Consider the following 27933-nt stretch of genomic DNA (forward strand, 5'->3'; position numbering starts at 1 on the left):
GGCAGTAAGTTAGTGGTGTTTTTGTCAGCTGAGGTCAAATTACTTTTATTACCTTTTCTTTTGCTCGACAACTGACAGATTGTCCACTTTGGCTTATAGTTTTCGTTGATGAACTTCGCATACAAATGATAACGAAAAGTTTGTCAGAAATCGGATACTGGATTGACCTGGAACCTTTTTGTGAATTATTGTGAATCACCTTTTTGTCCATAAATTGTGAACCTTTTGGTGAATTTTTGTGAATCACCTTTTTGTGAATTAAAAACAGGGAATAGTTGTGGGAAAAGTCAAAGTCATGGCCAATTGTAGAAAAAGCCAAGACAGATTGTCCAATTCAGTGGGCATCAAGTCAAGGTTAATTCCAGGTCAAAGGACACTTTAAGCTTTTGCGGCTTTAGGGTTGATAAAGAACCAAAAAAAAAAAAATAAAATAAAAAAAAAAAAAATACTGGTCAGGTCCGGCTGAATATCCAGTGATCAAAACTCCTAATATCTAGTATTTCCTTTTCCAACGCAAACATCTATTAGTCTCTTATTTTTTTTCTTCTTAGAGAGTACTTTTTCCGGGCCCACTAAACTACGCGTATTATAATCTAACCAAGGTTATGGTGCATCTCAAATTAAAAAAACCTGGTGTATATTTTTCTATAATATTTTATTTTTTATTAAGACATGCAAACAAAAGCTAATTTCTATTCAAACTGAATAGAGTTAGCATAATAATGTACACTGACAATACATAACTCTCTCTTTAAAGAGAGTTGTTTGTCGATTAAACAATGACTAGAATAACAAGAATGAATTCTTCAAAATTTTATGAGGCCATCACTTTGTTTTTCAATGTTCCACTTTCATTTAACAAGTCTTGCATAAGATGCCATCGTCCAGGGATTTCTTCTGTTTTTGGGTGGCAATATAAGACACGAGGAAGTTTTCGTGGCTTGTGACTGTCTTCTTGTATCATAAGCCACGAGTTTTGAACAAGAAATATTCCAACAGATGCCAATTTCACACTCGATTCTGAGATTTCAGATAAATCTGGGGTTGATTCTCGTCTATCGCCCCACCGGTCAAGATAATCCTCTAAAGACAGTTCTGAAAGATTTAACGTACTCAGATCATCACAGCTAAGTGATTCCTTAGAGCCACTTTGATATAGATTTTCATCACTGTCACACTTAATAATTTCCACACTAGGAGCATGTCCCACGCTCACATTATAATTAGAATGAACTATTCCACAGTCACTATCATGGAAATCAGGGGATATCGTAACCCGTGAAATTTTATCCGAGCCTTCCATTGAACAAAGATTAACTGCTGGATCTGATTTAGAAACTTCACTTTGTGTATACATTTCCAATGTTTGCAAACTCGAAGTAGAAAAATAATCAACTAGACCGCTTAATAGCTCTCCAGAATTGAGTTGTATTCTAAATCTTGAGTCTTGCCTCTTTGTTTGTTGAACTTGAGACCTTTCTTCTATTTTAATAACCACTGGTGGAAAATCAGCAACTTCTGAGTCAGTTTCATACAATAATTCTTGACTATCAGTCAAATCTGGATTACTTGAGTAACCTGAATCTGACAAGCTAATCTGACTTAGGCGGGACTTTAATTTAGCCGATTTTTTGCTATTGTCAAACGAACTATTTATACGGATACATGTTGTAGTAGAATTAGGATGTGACTCATAGCAATCACTTGATAGATTTAATGGGGCATGATTGTTAAATTTAGATGACTCGTTGTTATTCATATCCACTTTGTAATTATTTCTATTTAATTTATGCATTTCAACGGTTAACGCACTCATTCTTTTCTCATCATTTAAAATATCAGACATAGCGTCTTGACTTATCCGATATAATTTCTTTTTCGAAACTTCATTATCTGAAGACAATAGTCCAAAATCACTTTGGTCGCCATTTTCATAACTTTTATCTTTTGATCTTTTGTCCCGGAATTTGGCATAAAAACGGGGGAAGTCTTTTTCAATGCTTAAGTGATCACTTCGAAGAATTTTCTTTTTTTGACGAAGACGACAGAGATAAGGTTTTTGGCCGGGAGTGATTCTGTCTTGGCAATTCTGCATTTTGGGATGATCTGAAAATGGAAAAAAATAATTTAGTCAATGTCATGGCAGTGTCATTTTTTGTTTCTTCAGCTGACAATTTTTGGAGAGACTCAAGTTTTTTGGTCAATTATCCCCCCCCCCCCTAATTGAGAAACCAGGACTGAAATAACTAAAGAAAATTTCTTATTTACATGTCTCTAAATATAAAAATGCAAAATTTAAAACATAATAATAATAATACTGATAACATAATACTAATAATAATATACTAATAATATCAATAATTTTAGTAATACAATATAATAACAATAAAAATGATACATAATAAATAATAAAATTTAAAACAAAGCTATCTATTGTCACTATGTATCTAGGGGGAGGTGTATATAGAGAGGTGTAGGGGAGATAATACAATAATACTAATAATAATATACTAATAGTATCAATAATACTATTAGTAAAATATAATATAAAAGCATTATAGATGCAAATAATAAGATTTAAAACAAAGCTATCTATTGTCACTATGTATCTAGGGGAGGTTAATTTAACGATTCCAGTAGAGATTCACCATTGCCAATATTAAATAAATCTCCCCTTAAATTCACCAATCCATTGCAGCTAGAAAGAAAAGATCCCAATCAACTCCTAAAATACGGCATAGAGGGTTCTTTCAGAAAATTGGATCCCTCCAATTTGCCACTAGTTGTAGCTGGTACGCATCTGAATCCGAATCATAAAATGCTTCAGTGGTAGTACACTTAAAGTAACATTTTTTATCAAAATTCTCATTGATGATTTTATAGAAAAAAAAAACTAGTCAAATAGCACCAACTTTCCAGTGCTGGATCTTTTGGTCTTCTAGCATAGTCTTTAAATTCCTAAAAGAATATCTTCACTTTCTTTAGGGCCTTAACCATTATTCCATATATAGAAAACCACCCTCATCCTTCAGTTTTAACCCAGAACGACCACAAAGATTTCTTGTACGGTTTTAGCATTTCTTTGGGCGTGTCCCTGGTTAGCCTGTGTTTCGAATAAGAACGAAAGTTTAGCCAGAGCGAGTTTGAAGCTTAGAGTTTAACCAAGCCCAAGCCAGCACGGAAAGGTGAGAAAACCCAAGTCGACTTTTCCCAAGCTGAAAAGTCTACTCTTTTGCTAGTATATACATATGCAGATGTTAGTGTCCATATACTTTTGCTTGTGCGTGCACTTTTCCTCGAGAATGGAAAGCTGTGAGAATGGACAAAGGCTATTAAACCTAAAAATATAAAAAGAAGAGAAATAGCAGATGATATGATGACAAAAGGTGTACAAGGGCCAAAAGAGTCGAGCTGCCAACCATAGCCAAGTGAGCGGACGAAAGTGGGGTCAGGCTCTGTTTGGTTCATGAGAACCGAGGGGCTGTGCGAGCAAAGGATATAAGGATACTTTGTAGTAGTGCAATGGGTTTATCTTTAATTGGTAATGCGAGGCCCAGGCTTCAATCCCAACTGTCGCAAGTTGGGCGATAGGAGAGGTGACGAAGTCACCCGAGTCAGCTTCATTGCGGCTAAAAAAAAATTCTCCTTTTTTCTGACTGTCCAACCCTTCTTGTAATAAAACATCTTGGTTCTTACCATATTAAGATTTGAACTCAACACGAGAAAGGTCCTCATTGCTACAAGAGCTGATTTAGTAGCTCAATTTTCAGTTACCCCAGTACAGCAATAATGAACCTCCTTCCGAAAATGGAATGATCAAGTTGAAGTTTTGATTTTGTTTTGGAAGTGGATTAAACGTAATTTTACTACTATTGCTGGTTTCTGTCTACCTTGGTCGTCAAAGAAGCTGAGACAAACTCCTTCGCAGGAAGATCCAAAATATTGTCCCAAAATCTTTGTAAAATTTTGTCACAAAATTTTGTAATTTTCAGAGAAAAAAGTAAAGAAAATAAGTATTTAATTTATCACTGTTTACACAATTAAAACATGCAGCATCTTTTGTTCATAAAAGTATGCACACTAACACCCCCTGGTTCCAATTTTTTCTTAGCACTTCGGCTCTCTTTCATTGTTACCATGGCTATGCATTATGGATGAATCTTCTAATTACATTTCAACTTAGTGAGTAATGAATAAAATATATTTCATACCATTCGCCTTTCCCCAAAAAATAACAAGGTTATCTGACTCATCTACAGTTTTTACCTTCTCAGCCGGGAGTCTGTTTCAACGCCTTGGGGACCCAAGGTAGAAATATGTGATTGTTGCATAATTACATTTTAATCCCTTCCAAAAAACTGACTTCTAAGATTTAGTTATTCTGAATCTTGTATGTGAGCATGGGGGACGGGGTATACCACAACCCATAAAAATATAGTGATTTTAAAGTTGTTCCCATATTTTCTTTCGCAAATAAATCTTACAATTGTTTTTTTTTCGATTAATATCAGGCATCTTTTGTGAATCGAGTTCAGTTTTTGTAGGTGAAAATTGAAGGTTGATTGCCAGATCAATTCACAATCCAACAGTTCGTGGTAACGAACAGTAAGCAAGGAGCGACCCGGCTAAATAGTAACGTAAACTCTAAAAAACGGAATTTTTGATACCAATAGATAGATCAAAAGAATCGTATTTATATGCTCATTTCAAATATATATAGTTTAGTCTTGATTTCTACATTCCATCAAGTTTAGTCTTACCCATCAAAAGTTACTAGCCTGAGAAAATTCGTTTTATTTTCGAAAACAGGGGGGGATCCTTCAAAAGTCATAGAATCTTCATGAAAATCACACCATCAGATTCGGCGTATCAGAGAACCATACCGTAGAGGTCTCAAACTACTATCCGCAAAAATGTGAAATTTTGTATTTTTTTTTGCCAGAAGAAAGATCACAGATGCGTGTTTATTTGTTCGTTTTTGTTTTTCCCATGGGTGATTGTATCGACCCAGGTGAGAGGATTTTTCCAAGAAGGAAGTTTTCATGGGAAAAGGGAGATTTCAATGAATGGGTGCCGGATTTCCCAGCATTATTTAAATAAAAAGATCAGAAATTAAATAAAAAAGATATTTTTTCTACTGAAATTAAGAAGCAACATTCAAACTTAAGTCGAACAGAAATTATTACGCATATAAGGGCGTCCGACCCCTAGTCAATACCTCGCTCTTGACACTAAAGTTTTTTAGTACTTTCAAAAGAGCTATTTATTCTAATTAAACGCTCTTTTTGATTCAGGGGTTTTGGAGCAAATTGGAGCAAAATTCGAACTTCAGCATAAAGAGCGAGGTATTGATTAGGGGGCGAAAGCCCTCATAAACGAAATAATTTATGTTCGTTTTAAGTTTGAATGTTGTTCCTTACTTTCAGTTGAAAAAACTAGTTTTTTTTTATTTATTTAATTTAGCCTACTAGAAATGGGGCTTCATAAGGCAGTACCAGTATTTTCTGCTGCAAAGGTATTCTTCAGTTTTTTATTAATCCAAGATTCTGGGATAGCTTCAGTTCTACTACTTGAATGTGATGCATTAATGACAAGTTCTCATAAAGGACGACCCAAAGGTATTTTGGTAAATGCTTTTCTGGTCGACTAATCAGACCTTTAGATTTTAGATACTGCAAGGTTCTGGAAGGAAAGGCCTGACCCAGAAAAAACAATAAAATGCAAGATTTTTCCACACTGGTTAGAATCTATCCAGAGGTATGCCTCCTTCAGCACATCTCTCAGCTTAGAAATGAGCGTCCTCTTATCCTTTTACCAGCAGACAAGCACAGTATCATCGGCGAAAGATGTAAGCTCATTATCGTCATCTTTGGGCTGAAGAAAATCTTCATCATAACATGAGTTACAGAAGCTACGATTTTTGCGTGCCAGGTTTAGTGCCGGAGAGAAATCATGAATTAGTGGGTCATAATCAGCAGTGGTCCTGTTACTGAGCCTTTGGGGACACCATAGTTGCTAAGTACACTGTTTCCTGAATCCTTTTCCATATAAATCTTGTGGTCCTTCAGATATTCCTGAACCAATCCCAAGCTTCGCCTCTTATCCCTATACTTTCCAGTTTTTCAAAAAGAAAACATACTATCGAATGCTTTTCCAATATCAAATAGACCTGCTGTAGGCAATTAGGCTAGAGTCCATAGCTTTTTTAATTCATAAGCTCAAAGCCGCTAGTGCATCTTGGGCGGAGTCCCCTGGTCTGAACCTTAACCGGTAAATATTAAGAAACTTTTCCTCTTTAAAAACTGGAGTAGCTGCTACTGTAAAGGCTTTCAAAAACTTTCGATGAACTGAAAGAGTAGATATAGGTCTATAATTATCCGGATCAACTTGAGAACCTCCTTTGTGTATCTGTTTTTTTTTTTTTTTTTTTTTTTTTGTCACCTTCGGAAAAAATACTCCCAATGCATTGCAGCGTGTTCTGTTCCAACTACAGTTTCTCCATCTACAATTAATTTTAATGAAAGCTCGGGTCGGGGCTGTAAGGACACGAAGAGGAGTTAACAACCTTCAATGTTTTCCTAGGGTTTTCGTCACTTACCGCTATTTTCCCGTTAATATAATCTCGTTTGGCCTTACGTAAAATTGTTCGAAAACGTTTTTTATAATTCTCATATTTCTCAAACATTGCCTTGCTTAAGTCATGTATGTGATTAGACAACAGTTTATTTTTAGTTAACACACTGGAACAGATCGTTACTAACCCACGGTTGACTTTTCCGTCCAATCTCCCATATACGCTTTTCGTAACGACGATCCGTATATTTTCTCATAAAAATTGAACGACATTTCTCAAATAGCACTTTTCCATCGTATACTCTCCAGGTTTTGTTGAAAGGCTTCCAAGTCTCATCATTTAGTTTCTACGTTGTGAGCCCCTGCTTAATCGAAACATTAGGCTTAGGATGTTTCTAGTGAATCTTAAAATTCGTAAGCAACGGGAAGTGATCAGAATTGTCAGATAGCAGAACTGAGGCCTATATTAAAGGTAGCCTCGAAAAAATGTTGTCAATCAATGAATGACAAGTGGAAGTTACTCGGGTAGGTACGTCGCTGAGGGATATATATTCGAGACAGCCATTATATCAGGCTGGTCGATGGCACCGGAAGATAAGGAAAGAATTAGACTGATCTTAAAGTCTATAGCTTCATTCCCTTGCTTATTCAGAGGATCAGATATTTGACCTTAACCTTCCAAGAATGAAGAGACAGATCCTGCCGGTGGACGATATACTTCACCAACTGGTGTTTTTTTCTGTGATGGTAAGGATATTTCCAGGAAAAGAAATTCCTTTGATATTCCGGAATAACTCTTTATTATTCCATATTGAGTATCCTTGCCGTTTGTAAATAGCTAAGCCTCATCTATTCATTGCTCATTTGTGAAAAATATGTCCAGGTATTTCGAAAAAGGTATCTGTTTGTCTCGTTAGAAAAGTTTCGCGAAGTTCAACTACATGTGGCTGCAGCTGTTGACAAAAATTCAATATATCAGAAAATAAAAGAGGTAAATTTTCGAATGAAGAGCAATCTGATCCATTATTAATTTCATTATCAAAATCTTTTCGAGCTCTATTAATCTAACATTACTTTGACATGTTGATGAGGAAGCATCTCTGGGGGGAAAGGAAGGAAATAATTAAGAAACACTCTTCTTTATATAGAATCCTCTCTCGCGCAGACCTCAAATCTTAACCAGTCAAGAACCCAAACATTTGAACAATAAAAGGGTCAGATAATCAAAGAAACTGCGTTTTAGCCAGAATACTATTTATCTCTTTTTTTTTACATAGTTCAGGGTTTTATATAGAGAAATGTTTGGAGTTTTTGAGCTTTTGTTCCTGAAATTTTAAAGCAGAACCATAATGAATCGTCGGACGGGCTCTTTAAAATCGACCAGAGTTTTCATTTCCATCTCCCAAATTTAACCTTCGGACCCCTTGTTACGGAAACTACCTCATGTTTAGCAACTTCCTCAATTTCTAATTCATTGCTGAAAATAGAAATGGCGTAGATCGAGTGTAAATTATCATTAGTTTTGAAGCCCAATGGTGAATTTCCTTTTTTATCTAAAAGGTTTTCCTTAGTAATTTTAGTTTATTGACCAAGTTTTAGCTGAGTTTCATGGCATTAATTAAAAACTAGAACGAAAAATTGAAGCATAAAATCGTAAATTTACCCAGGATAATTTGCATTATGACAGGCTTTCACTACTAAAGATTTCATTTGAAATTTGAACTAAATTAGAAATTATTAAAAAAGCTCACTTCATCATTATAGATGCCGCACGAAACTATTTAAATGGTCAAAATTGATTTATGTTTTACATCTGCTTGACACTCGATTGATAATTTAAGTTTGTTCTTACACTCTTCTGTGGATGAAACTAGTACAAAGGGTCAGATAGAGAACGAGCAGATTGTTTTGATTCATTCTATCCTCACTTTAGATTGCAGAATGCAATGTATATATCTTCATTTGGGGTCTTCAATTCAAACAATGTAACATGAAAGTGAGCTTTTAACGAAATTTTGAAAAAATTAAATAAAGAGCGAAACAAAACTTAAAATGATTAAAATTATTATTTTAGAGCTTATGCAGCTTATGTCTCTAAAAGTACCTGAAATAAACCGACTCATGATGTTTCCCTATGTTTGTAGAGTTTTGAAAAATAGGCCTTTACTGAAAACAGAAAACCCACTTGAAAAAAGGATGTTGTTTTTGGAGAAAAGTCCTCAACTAGCCTGCAGAAAATAAAAGAGTAATTTGTAAAGCTCTCAATAATCTTTCACTGACTAATATTTAGAACTTTAGGCGTACAATTTAAATATATATATATATATATATATATATATATATATATATATGTTAAACAAACTCAATTAGAAAATAAATAGTTTTGTTGTGAAAAAATTAGGTAGTATACAAAATGAAAGACTGATTTACTGGGAATTTCACTCGCCTCAAAAACCTAACTTTCAATAACTAGTAGTTAAAATTTTCGACAGTGGAAAAGCACTTTTGCATTATCTGAAATCAAGAATTAGTAAACTGTAATATAAACTCCACAAATCCAATTATTCTTGCCGATAATACAGAGAATTTCAAGCAACGATGGGACTTCCTAAAATCAGTCTATAATCCTAACTCTACCCGGAAACCCTCACTCCAGATTCGTCTGCAAAATGATAATGAAAAAATCATACCAATTTAAGTTGAATCAAAGCAAGCAGCAACATCCCAAATAACTTTATTTTTGTACTGTAAAAAAAGAAAACAGCGTAGTAAATCCTAATATTCTAAAGGTAATACTTCTACTTTAATCGGTACTAGTCTATTATATAAAACACACTCAAGAAGTTAAGTTTGGCCAATGCTAATGAAAAAAAAAATATGACGAAAACAGAACACTTTTTTGCAAAATTGAGAAAACTACTACTCCAAGAACGCAGAAATGTCCTCGATAATCGAATTAAAATGAACTCGGTATTATACCTTTACTACCGCCCGCCACATGTATTCTACTAAGTATGAATGTAAATGATGGAGAGGTGGATCTCGGTACCGTTTGTTCCTCCAGTTTGCAGAACCCCATATTATCTCTACTTTTTGGGTAGAGGCACCGGTTTCTGGGTCGACAAAGTTATTTTTGTGGTTCACTTTCAAATGATTGACACCTGGTTGTTCCAGCTCAGCTGTGTTGTAGCCCATCCAACAATCTGAAATGATTCTTGATCCTTGCTCTATGTTAAGCTTAATTTGTCGGACTAAAGTTTCTACCCCTCGGTCGAGGACATCCACTAAAAATCTTTCAACGCTTTCCCGGCACACTCCACCAAACACCCACTGTTGCAGTAAGATTCTTCCTGCATTATTTTTCCTTTTTGTAAACAAGGATTCATTTATTTCCACTGTATGGCCAATTCCTCCAATTTTCCCACAGTTTTTCTGTTGTACAGAAAATACGCACACTTCACATTAATTTGAACATCCATGGTGAGACACTATATTCTGTCACTAGTCAAAGCAAATTAAACGGTGTCTCAAGAATCGTGTTAATAATGAACTTTCTTTGTCTTTGAGACGGTCAGCCGACACCGAAGATCCCGATTTAATAATTCACAAACGACCACCACAATTTTTGTAATAAAATATTCTATTTTCATCATATTTTACTGTCACCAAACTTCACTTCTCGAGTGGGTTTTATGTAATAGACAAGTTCCCAAAAATCCTATAGTGTTTTGTTTTCAGTAAAGGTCATTTTTTTCGAAACTTTAACAAATATAAAGAAATATCATGATTCGGTTTATTTAAAGCAGTTTTATAGATATAAACTTCATAAATTGTTCAGTAATAATTTTCGTTCGTTATAAGTTTCAAGCTTAGTCTTTACTTTCGTTAGAAACTCTATCTTTTTAAATTTAATTTTTACTCATTCTTTTAAATACACAAAACAAATCTGACCAAAAGATCTTTGCCTATTTTTTGTGGCAATACAAAAGCATCATTGTCATTTAATTAAAATATAACACCAAATGCAGTTTTTACGTTTCATGGCCCCATTACCATTGGAGAAAAAGAAGGATTCCTCGAAGTTTTCGAAGAGGGAGTGCTGAAAAACTGCGACTTTGGGTCTTTTACCAAGTTTCAAATAGCAAACTTTTCGTCTTGACCAAGACGAAAAGACTTTTCGTCTTTTCAAGGGACCCCGAACTGTTTTACTATAATGATAAATGGAAATAACAGTTACTATCCTCAATCAGTTTAGGTGAAAAAAATTATGGCTAGACACTTTTTTAAATCGTGTTCTAAATTTTTCGATTGCCATGGATCGTGGCTCGATCTTTACTAGGTTGCACTACATAGCCGCAAGGATGTAGAGCACAGATATGCTCGATGGAGGGATGTCCTGATAAAGGAATGGTTTTCATGAAGATTGAGAATTGTGATAAGGATATTGATCGATAGATACTATTTGGGTAGAGTAAGAGGAGCCATGTTAAAAAAAAACCTAGAATATGCTCAAACAAAGGCTGTACCCAGGATGTTTGCTATGGGGGAGAGAATGATTTTTTGGGGGGCTTACAAAAAAATAAAAAAAAGCGTTTCTTTACATGATTTGTTTTTACGAGTCAGATGTTTTTTTGGGGGGAGCGGCAAACTTCCCCTTCTGTCCATAACATTTCTTCGAAATGTCATGGACATTTATTTTCATACTAGTTATTCTCTCTCGTTAGGACAATCACGGCCATAGAAATAGAAAAAAGAACTGAGTACAGATTTAGCAAAATTTCACTGTCATAGATAGATAGATAGATTTATTCACACGAAAAGCTCAATTGGGCCATGGTGACATACACAAAACAAGTGAAAAAAAAATATACAGCAACAAACATAGACTGAAAAGATATTAAACTAATTATTTAAGAAAACATCATGATACCTCATACCTACCCGGACGAACTTTCCAATATTGTTTATAGTTAAGTAACACCTACTTCTCAAATTTCCGAAATCCAATCTCTCCCCCCCAACCTCCTTACCAAATATTTCCAAGCGCAAATCCCTCAACTCCCTACAATCCAAAAAAAAAAGTTGCAAAGACTCATCCATCTCTCCCATCAGACATATTTCGTCTCTAACCCGAAGTCCTGCTGGTTTAGAATACAAGAAATAGCAAACACCAATTAGAATCGAACCTCTTTGTCTTTTTTCAATCCTTATGGTCATGATTCTTGTATATGACAAACATGGTTTGAACCGCTTATCCCCCCTGGGTTTTAACTTGAAATTTGCCAGACAAAATGAGGATAAAAGCTCAGGATTCGGTTATTTGCCTTGGGGATGAATATTCTTATAATACAACATATAACAATACACATATACACACACACAGTTATATATATATATATATATATATATATATATATATATATATATATATATATACAGGTTGTGATTAAAGTTTTGGGCTAACACTAGAAATCTGTTTATTCCGTGGGATTGACTCGGTGGGGAAACAATCAAATTGAAGTTGAAATGCATTGATTGTGTTTGCAACTCATTGCGCAATAATTTAATGCACATTAAATCCTTATACATTATTTTATTGTAGAATAGGATTTACAAACGGGATACATTTTTACCGTTTTTGGTACAATCTGGAGGTCTGGTGAAATGCGGTACAATTGGAAACTTTTTGATACAATACGAATTTTCCGGTACATTTGGGCTTTACTTGCTCTATCTGACGCAGATATATGTTCAAATTTCAGTTTATCGAAGATTTTCTTCTTGTTATGGCAAATTTTTAACCTGCTATTCAGATGATACGAATCAATACCTCGCGGTACAATTTAAATCAGAATGCTGATATATTCTAGTTTATTTCAAAGCGTTGGCAATACTGGATATGAGTGGGAAAATAAAATTTTCTTTTTATCAATCATCATCTAAAATAAAATTTGGAAACAGAAGACCACATCCTCATGTCCAAAAATAAATACCGAGTGGTTTACAATTTAATATGAGATCAAAATAAAAAAAAATTGAGTTTTTTCGCAGAATTATTGGATAAGATAGCAGGCATAACCACCAGAAGACACGTCACTCGCAATCCTTTGTAATAACACATTCTATTTTATCGGTTTGAGATACATCGTCTTTTCCTTATAGGACAACTGGCTACAAGCCAATTATGTTACTCATAAAGTCAATTTAAGATCAAAGGTGCTCACTACGAAAAAATAGATTAGCGATCTTTCAATGGTATTTTCCTAATGACTTCTTTTATTCCCTTTTTCTAGTGCGCTGGGAGAGGAATACCAGATTTGGTAATTCCATGTTATTTCAGTAAAGGAATTTGATATAAGTCATCTCCTTGTTGCTTTTCTTCTTTTTTTACCCTCCTAATGGCTGAAGTGTAAAACAATGTGTTGCACTGTTTTGTTCCAAATATTAGAATGCAAGGCCGTATCCAGGGGGGCTAGGGGGTTTGACCCCCCCCTGACATTTTGTCTGAATCGTAAAAACATAACAAAAAATACATACAAAAAAAAAATTCGGTGCGCTCTTTGAAGCTTCCCCCCCCTAGATAAAAACAAACCTTCCAACAAAAATCCTGGCTACGGCCCTGGTAGACCCCAATCACATTTGTTGAATTTTCTCTAATTAATGCTATCATTACTTTCCTCTTTTTTACTATTAATTCAAAGTTTATAAAAGTGTTAACACACGACTTATATCCTCTGGTTTAGTCAGAAAAAATCACGAACCGTCTCGAGGTTTCATCACACTGAATTTTTCATCAACAGTGCATAGTTGGAAAGGGGAAAAGAAATGGTCTTAAAATTAATTTAAAAAAGAGTTTTTCTGATGGAAAATAAAGAACAAACTTGAAAAAAACGGATTTCTGTTTATGCAACATTTGCCTGCAAAACTGGTGCAAATAAACTAACTCATGATATTTCCCTATATTTCTAGGATTATGAAAAATGAGCGTAGACTCTCAATAGTCATTCACTGGTAATGACATCAGTCAATTTTGGTATACAACTTTAGTCCTCAAAGAACTCGATTAATATCAGTTTTTACTAAAACACTAGTTTTTTCAAAATTAGGCAAATATAAGGATATATCATGAGTCAAATTATTTCAACCAGTTTTGCAAGCACATGTTGCATATACGCACCCTTATGAAGTGAGGGATGGAGTTGTGAAGACCAGAACCAGCCCCCCCCCCAAAAAATCGCTAAGAGTAGATAAGCCTTACAAAAAGCTTGAAAGAACTCGACCAAATCCATAAATATTTGATTTCAGCCTACTTTGCTCTGTACATATTCAGACACATGTCCACTGGCCCCTTGAATAAAAACCTGGTGCTCATATTTAAGTCATAATTTTGTTCTATTAACTACAAGAATTACTAAGGCTATAAACAATGATTCGACAACTGTCTATGGTTGGACCAGGTTTATGACGAGTTTGCACGCTGGCTCTGTTTTTGAGTTTAATAGAAAAAAAGAAAGAAAATTAAGACTAAAAAACATTCCTTTTATGTTTTTCATTATGCTTAATTATTTAATTGGAAGACTAATTGAATATACCAGATATAGATTTAAGCTGTATTGGTTTCCCTTGATAAGCTGACCTTCTTTACCATTGGATTCAGCTCAATCATTATGTAACTTGTGACTTTCCGAACAAAAACATATGCTTACAATCGGACGACTAATGAATTGAAATTCAATAAAAAATGATTTTCTTATCCTTTACTACTTTTACGGCTTCTTACAAAACTATTCTTTTTCCGAAAAAAAAAATAGTTTAATTGGAGAAAAAGTGCTAGTCGAAATAGACAATAATTTTTTTTCTCAATTTACTGTGTGGCCTATACCAAACTGGTAACGTACCAGTTGTTAATATCTTTTCTGATGTCCTTTGAATGAAGAAAATTAAAAACAAATTACTTCATTTCTGAAAGTTTTCTTAAGAATTTGAGTATATCCTAATTGGTTTGTTCATGGTTATCAAGATAATTTCGTTTTTATGAATATATACAACACAAGCTTTCTCTTCGTGTACAAACGTAAAAATTTGTACAAATGTCCGTACAAATGTGCAACCATTTGTCAAGTTTTCTCCGCTCTGGTTACCTACTCCGTACACAGTCTTTTATTTTCGGAAAAGGGCACCATTCATGCCAAAACAGAAAAAAACACATACATCACTTTAACATATTGGGGCAATCTTTACATTAAGTCGTACTGCAAAGTATCTTCAGAAAAGGATTCAGAAAAAGAAACGAACAATTTGACTTGGAATTGAATTGGTATAAGGATGGACTATGTGAACCCAAAAAACAATTAGATGGACTCCATTTACCATTAAGAGCCATTACCTTAAAATTGCGCAGTTAATAATCACTCAAACTAGTTAGACAAGCAAGTTACACTTTTACTTGGCATTCAGCTAGGCTCATAAGCAACCGGTTCAAAAAACTCAAGTGACGACAAAATTATTAGCGATACTTTACTATGAGATCAATTAAAGAACAAAAATACATCAAAGCGTAAATGACTAATGTTTGTGATCAAAATTCACAATAAAAGTATGGACTCATGGACCTGTGGTGCAATTCAATTCCTTGATAACCGGAATCTTGATAATCAAAAGCTGCTATTTTGAGTTCCAATGAGATGGAAAAATAACCTCTTAGATTGAAAGAATTTGTTTTGCCTTCCCCTCCACCACTCCTTATAACATTCCATGAATTTACACCACGGAGAAGGGCATATATTGAATTCGACCCATTTGACTTTTATCCCAAGCAGAGTCTAAAAAACTTGAGGCCCTGGTATTAAACACGTTGCAAGAGGTGTTGGTATAACAATAAAAGTCTTGTTCATATCTGATATTTGTTTTACTTGGTGAGTTGCAAGTTTTCAACTTAAAAATCTCAAGTTTCGAACTATAGTTTTCGAAAAAAATTCTTCCGTGGTCGGTCGAATTCTTAATATTCCCAAGACCCTGTCTTTCTTTCCTTGGAAGTAACTTTACTTTGAAGGGAATTTGGCTACAAAAAATCTCTAATGACAATTTGTCTATAGTCCAAGGTAGTTTCTATTCCAATCTGCATAGCCGAGTCCTCCCTCCAATCGATCCTGTCAACAATTTGTGTATATAAGGTATTTTTAGGGCGAACAATGTCGTCCCTGGTGCTCGGTGCCTTTTAAAGTCTTAGTAAATATAATAGCCTCAAAAAGAAGGCCCTTCCGAATAAGCGGTTTGGGCAAATTGGACTGACTGATCCCCTTCGAGACAGTTGTACATGTCTGTTTTTTTGTAACATAACTTGCGGCGACATGTAGATCAAAGTTGCATTGCTTATCGTTTCCCTTATTTCTCTATTCTACGTTTTGCACATAAGCTGAACCAGAGCTTGAAGATGTAGTCCCTATGCAACTGAACCTTTTATATTCAACCCTAGTTCACTAAGCCCCCCTAAAATTCAACCTCATGCATTTCAACCACCCGTTCAAATCAACCCCTTTCAAGTCAATCTTCTTTTAGATTAGCGATTGAATTAAACAGGGGTTGAATTAAATGGAGGGTAAGTTAAACGGGGGTCGAATTAAATAAGATTTGAGTTGCATTGGGGTTGAGATGAACGGGGTTGACTTGAATGGCATTGAGTTGTATGGGGTTGAGTTACAAGCTCACCATTAACCAATAACATTGATGGTACATCCCTCTCCAGGAAATGGTTTGAACATTGACATAAAACATTAAACAAAGCTATCTCTTAACTACTCAATTTCCAAATATTTCCACCAGCATGCAGGCAAGTACGCTTGAGAGGAGGTGCGTGCTTGATACCACGAATTTTCCTCTTTTGACGAATACTGCCCCCTCCCAAAATAAATAGATGTTCATGTCCGCCTGTAAGTAACAGAAGCGAAGGCAGCGTGACGCTAGTTGCACACCAAGAAAAACTCTTCTTGTTTTGTTCCTCAAAAAGAAATTACCTTGCTAGCTCTGAGCAAACAAACTAGGACAAAGTTATATATAATTTTTTAGTATCGCTGTCGTTTTTTTTTTTTTTGTTCAAGGACGTTAACATAGACGATACTCCAAATGCAAGGGGGGGAAGCCTACTTTCAATAAAGATTTTTTTTTAATAATGTCCTTTTTTTGGAAAAATAAGTTTTTTTTGACGTTGTAGACACAGTGCATGATGAAGGATAAAAACAATTCATGTTTTATTGAATTTTGACTTATTGGTTTTCTGAATGGGAAAGCGCGTATTTACTTGCAATGATAAAGTAGGTCATAAGCCGGTTATCAGCGGAAATTAAAACACGGCTAAAGTGTTGATCAGATAAATTCGATTAATTTTCTTATCGAAGTCTTGAGCACTATGAAAAAAAGCATAATTTTTGAGAGCCCTATTTTTTTCTATTACATTTATTTCCGAAATCAGCGAATGAATAATTCAGCCTTAAACTAGACCCAAAATGTAGGTCTTTGTAAACTGGCACAAACTTTGAGTAACTATTTTTTATAAAACAAAAAAGGCATATCTTTATTTTATATATAATTAGTTTGTCTTATTGTATGTTCTAAACAAAATACAACTATAACCGATTGAAAACAAACCATTAAGTTTCAAAGGGGCTGTAGACCTACCCTCCCCCCCTTAACAGTGCCACTTTAGCAATCTTATGTGATGGAAAGCACGCAAAATCTCAATTAAAATTCTATACACACGATATAACAAAATGGACATACAAGTAAACATTAATCTTTCAACAAAACCGGTCCCAACATAGGTTTTTTCTGGAGGTTGTGATAAAATTACAAGTTTGGTGATGTCACGAAGATGGATTTCGTACTCAACACAAGAATTGAAAGGGGGCAATTAAGTTCTCAATTACGTTTCTCAAAGAACTAGGCAAACCAGCTTAATAGTTACAGGCTTAGTTTAGTTGCGCATTACGTTTTGGTATGACTGAAATTAGACTGAGTTTTATCAGCGTTTGGTTGAATTACAAGTGGAAAAAATATGTATCTAGGACGTATATACCTAAAGAAATTCCAGTTTTCATGGCAGGTTAGTCTATTTATAATCTTTTAAAAGAGACGAAACAAATACAGGCTCTAGTGGTGCCTGACCGGCTGGGTTTTACATTCTAAAGCTAACTATGTCGCTCGAATGAATAGCAGTTTTCCTGGGACAGTGTGTTGTCCAAAGCATGAAGTGACGGGGCTTGCTCATACAAGGTTATCGAGGTAGAGTTGGAATAATGATGGGCAGAAAAACGAAGGGAAACTTTGCTTGGATGTTTTGTGTTCAAGCTGGTTTGTTTTAAAACTGACAAGAGAAAAAACCTATCCTATCTTCCAGCAGAAAAGCTACAAAATACCTTGAGAGACACACATTGTTTCGAAATGATCAGGGTATTGAGAGGATCAGGGACAATTCTAAAAGTGCATTTTTAAATGCAGAACCGTCCAGGCGAAGCAAGGGCATTTGTGATGGCTGGAACATTGCTGTAGATTATTAAAGCATCAACGGCCACTTAAAAATGGCTCAAGCTAACACATGAGCTACAGAGCGAATCAAATAGGCAGCAAAAAGCCTTTATTCAAGAGTCCAAGGCCATAAATGCTCAGTAAAGCGATTAAATTCTGAAATATGATAAGGGTAAGGCTCGCTTGGTTTGCGAGATTTTCTTCGGGGTGGGGGGGTGGAATTCCTCAAAATAGTCAAATTAATGAACTTGTTGGATGGGGATCAGTGTCTGAAGGTCATCCCCCTTCAATATGTAAGGGTCTTTTGATGCATAGACCACAATTAGTTTGCTGAAAGGGCAATTTGGAAAAACAAAACAAAAAACAGTGGTTTCAGCTAAGGTGTCAATTTGAGTTTGCATAAATTCAATACTACCGCTAATCCTTCAAAAGAGACTGGAGATATAACTTTTAGACTAAATTAAATTAACATTAAATCTCTTTCGAAATCTACAATTTTCATTTCAGAAGGTGACCAGACGATCTTAATGAAAGTATTATCCATTCAGTGACCTCAGGTATTCAAATAGTGCATATTACAAATAAATATTCATAAACACCACGTCCGAGCGCCAAATGAAGGATTTACATTGTAGCGTCTCTTCTATTTCTCAACGTGTAGCCCCCCCCCCCTCAAAAAAAAATCTGTGAATGTTGTCACTGGACAAACGAGGGGCACAAATTGGAGAAAGAAGGGTAGGGATATTCCCCCCTAACCTAAGATTTTGCAAAATACTTGTTTATGTATCTTCGTTAAGCAAAAAGGGAATAAAATTCTCGCCCCTCCCTAAATTTTCGTGAACTAGCGCCCGGGATTTAACCTTCATAGTTCCCAATTTGTTTTTAAACAGCTTAAAAAATAATTTTAAGGCAAAAGTAAAGTTTTCTGATCAGGAATTATATAGCACTGAAGAGTTCTTTGGCAATTTTGTCACTCCAAACGATTTTTTAATGGTTGCAGCCATAGCCACAACCTAGTAAAGAGCAGACCACAGCCCACGGTAATCGACAGTTTAAAAACGCGATATGAAGACAAAAATGTCCAGAGAGAAAATTTTTCATGTTAAGGTGATTGGGGGTTAATACGTATTGCTAAAGCATAACGTAATAGTAAAAGCTAATTGCGAAAACAAATCATTGGAGATTCTTAAATTATTTGAAAAATCTGAAAAATGACGGCAAATAGAAAGGAAAAGTCCGCCATTAGAATCATTATTGTCGAAAGCTCTAAGCTAAAGACTTACACACTTCCCCACCTTCAACAACAAGAAAAATTACTTTTTGCATGGGTGACACTTCCGTGTCTCTCTTTTTCCCCAGCGGTAGTCGTTCAAACCAGCGGTTGTAGAATATTGAAAAGAGGTTCATTTGAAGTTTGAGCGAAAATCGCCACGCCAGTGTCTTGTTAAGTAGAAAAAAAAAACCGCGCCATAGTAAAATGCCGGTTTACTGCCGATTTTTACCGCAAAATTAAACTATTGCTCTAAGAGGGCCAAAAGACGGGGAATGACAATTCTAATATAGCCATTCCATTTTTTTGTAGAAAACCGATATATTACTTTTACCGAAGCCACCCTTTTACGCAGAATAATTTCTGCCCGTTTTAAGTTTTAATTCTGCTATTTACTTTTATTTGGAAATTGTGTTTTCTATTTAATTGATTGATGAAGTCCATATTAACGATTTGTCTTTATGAACTACATATAGGCAATGTTTAAGGACGAATGTGCCAGTTCAACTTTCCTTTCGAATGAGCTCCCGTTCAATAATATACGGTCACGGCTTTGAGGATAATAATTTTTCCTGAAAAAGCGCATCCCATTAAAATGAAATATTTCTCAGTGAGAGAACAGCTGACAGATTAAAAGAAAATCACTTTATGGTCTCTATTTTCATATTTCAATGAGAAGGAGGTCTTCAAAAAATCTTGTTCATAGGGGATATCCTTCCACCTCGTCTTTTGTGTGGGTAATTAAATGAATATTGTATGTTATATACAAAGTGTTTTTCACATTCAATATTTTTCACATTCCCCTCAATATTTGTCATAAAATATCTCACCCTAATGTAGAAAATGAATTTCCTGGGGTTCATCCCCCCAAGAAAGATCCACTGAACTCACTCCTAATAGTTCATGCGCAACTATAAACCACTGTACATAGATTAATAGAGCCTCAAGTTTATCAACTTGGTCAAGTGAAGCTTAAAACAATTATCTATAATAACCGTTTAAATTGTTTTATTTGCTTAATTTCTATTGCGACAAAAATTCTTCGATCAACAGTTCTAAATCAATTTTCTGTCTCATAATTTTACATCGATATCATTGCGGCACTCTTTTGGCCAAAATTGTTGATCTGCGCCCCAAGATGAGGGAAGTAGTGACTTTCCTGGTCTGCGATCACTTAAAAAGGGAGCTACAACTTCCAGCAGCGTGTCACTCCTTGGGCCATAATTGTTGTTTTGTCCTCCGAAATTAGAGAGATTGTGACTTTGATGTTGTCTGATCAAACTTTCTACTTGAAAAGGGCACTATACTTTCAATTTCCGTTTGAATACTCCTTTCGATATTCTACAACCACTGGTTCAATGTGACCCTTACCATATGGAAAAAAAAAACATACAAATAGATGTAATTATACTTCACTGGGAAGAAAGCCTTTGCTCAGAAGATTTTCAAATGTGCCAAATTTGATGTTTTATTTTCATCAGCATCACTCCCTTTGGATTGCTTGCACCATTTTTCCATGCCCAGCCATTATCGAAATCTTAACATATCCACGACATTCCTCATTATTTTTTTTCAGCAATTGATCTTTTTTATTTGCCCCCCCCCTCAACAAGATAAATCGCTACGAACTTAAATAATTGCAGGGTCGTCACTAACAAATTTTTGTCAACATGACGTTTCTAGGGACTTCCAATTTCATTTCTAGAGACATTAAGTTAAATCAGTAAAAATACATCGGTTAATTACCGATTTAAAAATAAATCGGTAATTTAAGTCAATCTAAAAATGAAGGGAAGCGTATAAAAACAGCAACGCCGAGAAATTTTTAACGAAGCTTCATTTCAAAGACCAAATAAATATATGGTTATTATAGGATTGTTTTTTTTTTTTAAGATTTACTGACCACACTAGTTTTTAGACTTACACATGCTCCCTATTAGAGAACTATTTTAAATAAAGAAGACAATAGCTGAAAAAAGCGGAAGAACAAAGGGAAAGGAATAATGAAGCCTTTACAGACAAAGATGAACAGCACTGTAGGAAGTAACATGATGTAACAGTCTGCTTCTTAATTTAAACGTTTTTTTAATAGGTAAAACTGGATTTCCAAGCTGCCGTGTCATTGCCCATAATAAACTAAGATAGTGAATGTCGTGCATACGAATACCAAGTAGAAACTTGAGAAGGTTTACCACAAAAAAACCAAGCCAATATTTCACCGTATCAAATTTTATTTGGTATATTCAAGCGTTAGACAAGCTCGTTGCCAATATCGAACTTTTATTCTCTCATTTATTTAATCCAGCAGTTTATCACCCAGCCCACTGGCCAGGACAAATTCTCAATTTTTACAATATTTTTATTTAACTTGTCTATTTTTTTTTGGTTTTACAGACCCAGCACCCCACCCTAGGAAAGATTTAGATTAGAGTCCAAAGAAAAACAAATTATTAAAAAAAAAATATTCAACTTCATTATTTAGGCTGGTCAGCACACCATTTTCTTACGTAATCAGTTTACTACCAAGTAGGCTGTGAAACATGTTTTCGTATCGTTTTTACTTTTTTAAAATTTATTTAGTTTTTTTTACAATATTTTTATCTAACTTGTCTTTTTTTCGGTCTTTCAGACCTAGTACCCACCCCAAAAGCAATTCACTGCGCACGTGGCTGCACAGTGATATGAGAAAAGATTTAGATCAGAGTTCAAAGCAAAATAAAACAGTTAAAAAAAATGTGCAAGTACAGTATTTAGGCTTTGCTGTTCAGCACTCCATTTTCTTACGTAGCCAGTTTACCATCTAGAAGGCCGTCAAACATGTTTTTGTATCTTTGCTTCACTTTTTAAAATTTATTTAGCTTTTTATTCTTTTTGCTTCGTTTCCTGTTGTTTGTTTTACGATAGTTGCTATAAGTGTTCTTGTTTCATACAACAAGCATTGTGGCTAACTTTATTTGCATAATTAAATAAATAAAAATAGTTGCGTGGAACTACACTATTCTCGCCAAAACAGGCCAAAAAAAAGCCATATAAAATGCTTTTATGCACAATGATGGTGGTCATAGATTCAAGAATGCTATTTGGAAAGGGTATACCTCCCTGATATGGCTCAAACATTCATAAAATAACTATTAAAAACAACCTTTTCCTTGATTTGACACAAAATGAGGGTTTTTCTACTGCCTCACTCCCCCCACAAAGAAATATATCTAGCGCTTTTATCTCCAGAAGAAGAACAAAGGTTCCATCTCTGGCTTAGCCAAATCTTCAAATCAGAAACTTTCACTGTAAGCTTGCAGAACTCTCAGGGATAAAGTCCAAATGTGAAAAATTAAGGGGATAAACAGGAAACACAAGCTTGCCTACCTTCTCGTCATAAAACACTTTTGAAACTAGTAAGACATAATTTGTATAATTAACGTAAGGATAAAGTATTAATTTCAAGACAATACGATTAAACATTTTTTTATGAGGCGGAAATTCGCAACTATCAATCGGTTTACAAGAGTCTCATTTAATTTCTTGTCAAGGAAGCCACTGGCCTTTTTTTCCAGAACAAAACCCTGTATGGTTGTATCTATTGTTTAAAAGGAGTTTTGATTATTTTGCCTAACATATCATGTAGCTGGTATTTTCGAGTGTATCGCGTATCCTGTAACTCTATATATAAAAATATTGCTTAGGTTCACTAAGACTCCAGTTACAGAAGCCTTTTCCCTGCCTGTCTGAGTTTATATTACAAAAATATTAGGTGACTGAAAAGTCACTGACTTCATTTTTTGGAATTGTACTAAGTATGTTCAAATCCTGCTTGTTTCTTTCTTTTCCAATCAGGACAAGCAGAGGTACAAGAATATGTTACGGGGAAAGGGGCGGGGAGTTACCAAAACTTTGTGAAAAAAAAAACAGCGAAAATATACAATATAAATGAAGCATAAAAAAAAATTAAAGAATACTTTCTAAAATATTCAGATTTTAGGAAATTAGTATAACTCCTACCCCCCTCCTCTGAATGAACTTTTCTCCATCACTAGCGGTTTTGGGCCTCATAATCTGGGGCGAGGTATACCATGGGAACGTAAAAATATGAAATAAAAGGAATTTAATGTCAAATTCCAACAAAAGAGTTTAATTCAGTTCCTGAACCAACATCGGTCTTTCCTAATATCTACCCTAGTGTCTTTCCTAACATCCTAACGTCTTTTAATCTTGATGTCTTTAAATATCCTAATGTCTTTTAACGAAAATGCAGGAGAAGGGTTCAAACATTGGAGTTTTTCATGAAATGAAATTGTTATTTTCAAGTAATTCTTCAATGAAAAGACAAAAAAAAACTTTCAAAATTTTTACTCCCCCTTCCCCAATTGACGCCCTTGATTCAATGTACTTGCAAGAACATGAAAGCAAACAAAAAATTCGATAAATTTTCCGATTAAGGGATTGCTGAGTCTAAGAAATAGACATACCTTTAGAATCATTCTTTTGTTTCTAGTCCAAATATATCATTCACTTGCCTCTGAAATAAATTTTACCCACCCCACTCCGCTAATTTGCTAATATGTACCCTGAATTGTATTTGCACTGCACTTTCCGTAAGCAAATTCTGTTCAAAATAATTTAAAAAAGAGTTTTTTCAACTGAAAGTAATGAGCAACACGAAAATTTAAGACGAAGAAAAATTATTCCGTATATAAGCAGGGCTGCTCTTTCCTCAACCCCGCTCTTTACGCTGTAAATCTTGACGTTATTTAAACATACTTAAATAACTTACTTAATACTTAAATAACATACTTAAAACTTTAGTGTAAAGAGTGAAGGCTGAAGGAGGGACAGTCATCCCTATATACGGAGTAATTTCTGTTCATCTTAAATTTTCATGTAGCCCCTTACTTTTGTTTAAAAAAAAACCTTTTTTTGTTTAATTTCTGACTGTTAATTTCTCCTGTCCCTTGTATAAAAATTTTCCTGGAAAATTCCTTCAGAATTTTTTGACCCACGGAAGAACTCTCGGTCAATGTTCCTATTACCTGAACAATTGTTTAGGGTCATGAAACTATTGTTAATAGATGCATTTTGACTTTTTGAACATCTTTTCTCTCTTGCAAAATTACCGTAAACTCACCGTTATGGAGTTAGATATATTTGCACATTAGGGGGGGGGGGGGGGTAAAGCATAGCATATATTAAATACAGCAATGGTTAGTTTACGTATTTAATATATGCTACGCTTTAACCCCACCCCCCTGATGTGCAAATATATAGCCCAAATTTGTTTCTAAACTATTACAAATTCGCGATTTCAAATATCCGATCAACGAAAACGGAAACTAGACCTCCGTTGCCTGTGCAACGGGAAGTGTTGCAGGAACTGTGTCCTGTTCCTTAGGGCACAGTTGCGGAGCAACACGTGCAACTGTACCCTACGGGACACAGTTGCGGAGCAACAGTCTCCATTATGTCCTTCAGAGGACATTTTTCTAATGCGGCTTCGATTGTTATCTTGAAGCATCTTTGATATGGTTTTATTTCGAGCTCCTACTAAACTGAGTTTGGTAAAATGTTTAGCTGGTCCAGAAATAAACGAGAAAAACTTCGGAAATTATTTCTAAGAGAACGAAGCAACTTGGTATAAAGAACACTTCACTTCTTTTTGCATAACTTTCATAGCACTACTCGATAAAAATAAAATAGACATCAAAATCGAAAATTTAAGAAAATTTCAAAAAATCGGAACGAGATTGACTTTTCCGGAATTATTTCCGGGAAATCTGTAAGAGCTACGGAATTTCATGCTTCAGTTCTCGAAAACATCAATAAAATTTCTATATCAGTTCATAATTATTTTATCTCTAAAACGTTTACTTCAGAAACTAGGGCCGTCTTAACTTGACGCCAATTCGAAGTATTATGTTTCGAGACGCACATTTCGGGAATTATTTCCGGGAAATCTGAAAGAGATACGGAAATAACGTCTTATAGTTTTCTGCTTAACTTTTGATGGTCTAAGCTAGGAAAAAATAAAACAAACCAAATTCACCAAAAAATTTAAATTGCCCCGAGGGCATGACAAAACTTCCAAATAGAAAAACCCAAAGAAGGAATTTTATTTCGGAGAAACTATTGTAAGCTCCAGTTGTTAGGAGATCGAGACCTGTCGAACCGCGTTGGAAAAAAAAATTCTAGCTGGTCCAGAACAGAAGTTACCTCTAGAACGTCGAAACTTCGGAAATTATTTCTTAGAGAACGAAGCAACTTGGTATATAGAACACTTCACTTCTTCTTGCATACTTTTCATAGCACTACTCGATAAAAATATAAGAAACATCAAAATCGAAAATTTGAGAAAATTCCAAAAAAAATCGGAACGAGATGGACTTTTCCGGAATTATTTCCGGGAAATCTGTAAGAGCTACGGAATTTTGTGCTCCGGTTCTCGAAGAGACAAATGAAAGTTCTACATGAGTTCAGCATAACTGTATTTCTAACAAGTTTATTTCCGAAGCTAGGGTCGTCTTAACTTGACGCCAAACATCGAACGCAGAGTTTCTAAGAAAAAAACGGTTTTATTTTTTTTATGGAAAACTGTTAGAAATTTTAGGAACTTCTCTGGAACTTTTTTACTCTGTTTCACGTTTCCCTTCCCTCTGAAAAATCTCAAATTTTTAACTCTTACCACTTCGGAGCTACAGGTCGCTGATCACGGTGAAAAAAAAAAAAAAAAAAAAAATACGAAAGCAGTAGTGTTGCTCCGCAACACAATGATTGCAATTCTGTATGTGTAAATACAGGATATTTAGACCGGAATAACTCCATAACGGTGAGTTTGCGGTAGTTTTGCAAGAGAGAAAAGATGTTCAAAAAGTCAAAATGCATCTATTAACAATAGTCTCATGACCCTAAACAATTGTTCAGGTAATAGGAACATTGACCGATCTCTCCCCCCCTTAAAAAATCCCTATATTTCCCAGTAACAAATACTATATGTGAACATATGGCAAATTGCAAAACTTACATTCCTTTCCCCAGGGACTATGGGAGATAATGTAAGCCCCAAACGCAAAGTTATTGGCCTTATAGCTGTGGTGAATCCAGTGGATACCTCAAAATTTTGATCAGACGTGTTTGGAGGAATAAAAAAGCATAGGAGGGGGCGTGTTGCCCTTCTGTATTTTCGGTCCCTCAAAAGAACATTAGAACTTTTGATTTTCGTTCGAATGAGCACTCTCCCAATGTTTCAGGACCATTTGATTCGATACGACCATCCCTGAGAAAAACAATAAACAAACGAACACACATCTGTCATCTTTCTTCTGGTAAAAAAAAAATCCACATTTATGCATAATAGGAGCTTGAAACCTCTACAATAGGATTCTCTGGTATGCTGATTGACTTTTTGAGGGTGTTTCTCTCTTTTTCAAAAATCAAGCGAATTTACTCATGACCACAGCTTTTGAAAGGTAGGCTAAGATTAACCAAAATAAATGCTATATCTATGAAGGCATCAGATAAAGCCAATGTTTTTGTCTTATCTTTTATAATTAAAATTTCATTTTTATTAGTTTCGGTTACTATTGGGCCAATCGCTCCTTAAACTATGAACTGCTTGATTGATTTAACGAGTTGTCAAATTATGGAAAATGCATTGCAAACATTCAATTCGAGCTATATATTTGCAAATTGGGGGAGGGTAAGGGTAGTTGAACACAAATGAAAGTTATATTTGGAGCAAGGAAGGAATTCTGATTCTTAAGGTATTTTTTATTTTTTTCCTCTTTCAACATTCTGTTAATCAGAAAGTTTACCAAAAATCGAGTAAAACTAAAATTTTCTTCTACAATTCCTAATTTTAACCTTACCAATTTATTATTCCATATATATCGCACAGGTATCCATTATCCAATTCAACGTGCTTCTTTCCGCTCACCTTGGCTAACTAACAGCATACCATTCATAAAATAACCACTGTGCCTAGCTCAATAGTACGCCGACTTTTCCTGTCCAGTCTACTATAACCTTTAAACCAGCGGGTATAGATATACCTGCGTAGGTGCAAACCACTGGTAGTTATGAATACTTGACTTATCTTTATGGTAAATTGTGGTATATACTCTTTTGGCAGTCTTTTAAGAATTCCACTTGCAGATTGCCAGGAACTGCTCTTTATTAAAAATAAATCGATTTTATATAGGGGACACAGGAAAAATATTGAAAATTCAAAAAATGAAGCTTTACACCCTCTTCCCCCTCCCTCGGTATAATAGTCTGGCTCACAAACGCATGACAAAACTCTTGCCGTGCATGTTTGAACATCTGACTTCTTTTTTTTTCTTTTTTTTACGAACAAAGTACAGATATACGTTTGAAAACAAGGAAGAATGTTTTGAATTCAACATCAAACATTTGATACATAGTTGTCGACTGACTACATAGATATTGGTAGATAGATGCACGCATGCTTGACCTTTAGGGAGTGGGAACGCAAAGAATTAAATTATGGTAGGCCATGTGTTTGCTGTCTACTTTTTCCACCCTATTTTTTTCATACAGACCAGAATTGCTAAAAAAATAAT

The 27933-nt window shown here is 34.9% G+C and overlaps 2 protein-coding genes across 2 annotated transcripts in view; one reads left to right on the forward strand and one right to left on the reverse strand.

The window, feature by feature from the left end:
• Positions 1 to 617: 617 nt before the first annotated feature.
• On the reverse strand, positions 618 to 27426 carry LOC136036151 (uncharacterized). The gene is made up of 2 exons (XM_065718194.1): positions 27220 to 27426; positions 618 to 2106 (listed from the first exon to the last, which is right to left on the reverse strand). The coding sequence occupies exon 2, from the start codon at positions 2093 to 2095 to the stop codon at positions 815 to 817; it is 1281 nt and encodes a 426-aa protein (XP_065574266.1). The 5' UTR covers positions 2096 to 2106; positions 27220 to 27426; the 3' UTR covers positions 618 to 814.
• LOC136036150 (uncharacterized) overlaps positions 17548 to 27933 on the forward strand; it is a 152815-nt gene continuing 142429 nt past the window's right edge. The window contains exon 1 of the mRNA XM_065718191.1: positions 17548 to 17671. Within this exon, the coding sequence (XP_065574263.1) occupies positions 17566 to 17671 (106 nt within the window). The 5' untranslated portion in view covers positions 17548 to 17565. The remainder of the gene's footprint in view (positions 17672 to 27933) is intronic.

The sequence above is a fragment of the Artemia franciscana genome, chromosome 15 (genome assembly GCF_032884065.1).
Source record: "Artemia franciscana chromosome 15, ASM3288406v1, whole genome shotgun sequence".
In the NCBI taxonomy this organism is placed as follows: domain Eukaryota; kingdom Metazoa; phylum Arthropoda; class Branchiopoda; order Anostraca; family Artemiidae; genus Artemia; species Artemia franciscana.

What these genes read in the sequence shown, in the direction of transcription:
- LOC136036151 (XM_065718194.1), bottom strand. Translation starts at nt 2,095, where the DNA reads ATGCAGAATTGCCAAGACAGAATCACTCCCGGCCAAAAACCTTATCTC.